This window comes from Helianthus annuus, chromosome 1 (assembly GCF_002127325.2).
Source record: "Helianthus annuus cultivar XRQ/B chromosome 1, HanXRQr2.0-SUNRISE, whole genome shotgun sequence".
Taxonomy (NCBI): domain Eukaryota; kingdom Viridiplantae; phylum Streptophyta; class Magnoliopsida; order Asterales; family Asteraceae; genus Helianthus; species Helianthus annuus.
Genome location: NC_035433.2, coordinates 58,152,651 through 58,153,666, shown reverse-complemented (window position 1 = coordinate 58,153,666; position 1,016 = coordinate 58,152,651). Strand labels below are relative to the sequence as shown.

Genomic DNA, 1,016 nt, shown 5'->3' with positions numbered 1-1,016 from the left:
TTTTTAATTTTATTCATATGTATACTTATTTTTTATTTTATTCATCTAAAAGAGTTAAGTAAAAAATAATTTAGTTATATTAATGTGAAACTTAATAGCAAGTCTAATGGGAAATAAAAACTTTCACTACATGGGCAAGACTATTTATTTATTATAATATATATGTTACCGCAATAAGGTAAGATTCAATTTTTATAGACAACGTTCGTTAAAAAAATATGTTTTTTAAGAATATCCTTAATTTTAACATATTTTTTAACCAACGTTATCTTTTTGGACTGAGTTGGCACGTTTCAAAAATGTTGAAGACGGAACTTGCGCAAAATTCTTTTTGGACGAATATGACATTTTCCATCAAACCTAAGTTAAACTAATGAATGGGCCCAAATGCTATGTTTGGGCCTATAATCTAGTTATAAAGTCTTAATACCTTAAAAAGTTTCTTTAAACAAACCCTAAATCGTCGCACACAATCAAAAAAGATGGCCATCTAGAAAAACCAGATGTCTGAAATCCGATTTACGCTGAAAGCCGCCCAAGCGGCAGCGGTAGCCGCACAGGCCGTTGCGGAGAAAGTCGCCGCACAGACGGCGGCGGACAAAGCCGCTGCGACGGTGGCGCCGGAGCTTAAAGCGAAATTTGAAGCCGGAATAATCACCATGACATTGAGCGGCAGTAAACCTGAGGATTTGAAGAGGTTTCAAGTCACATAGGGAAAGTCAACATCTGCCGAAATTGTTTCCGGTGTATCGTGGGCGAGTGCTACGGCCTCTTTGAATTTCATCGCTAACAAGATCCCTTCATGGATCCGCCGCAAGCCCCCTCCTGTGCCCAAAGTCAGCAAAGAAAAACCCAACTGGGTTAAAACCAATGGTGGGGCTGTAGGGGGAAACGATGGTAGTGGAGGTGCCAAAGAAAATGGTAACTGTGGTGCGGGAGGTGGAAAAGAAGGTGGGACCGGTGGCGCGGTAAGCGGCAATGGTGGTGAGGGAGGCGTCAATGGTGGTGGGGAATAG

The 1,016-nt window shown here is 40.9% G+C and overlaps 1 protein-coding gene across 1 annotated transcript; it reads left to right on the top strand.

The window, feature by feature from the left end:
- Positions 1–503: 503 nt before the first annotated feature.
- LOC110893265 (protein FAM98B-like) lies at positions 504–1,016 on the top strand. Its single transcript, XM_022140403.1, has 2 exons — positions 504–704; positions 795–1,016. The coding sequence occupies exons 1-2, from the start codon at positions 504–506 to the stop codon at positions 1,014–1,016; spliced, it is 423 nt and encodes a 140-aa protein (XP_021996095.1).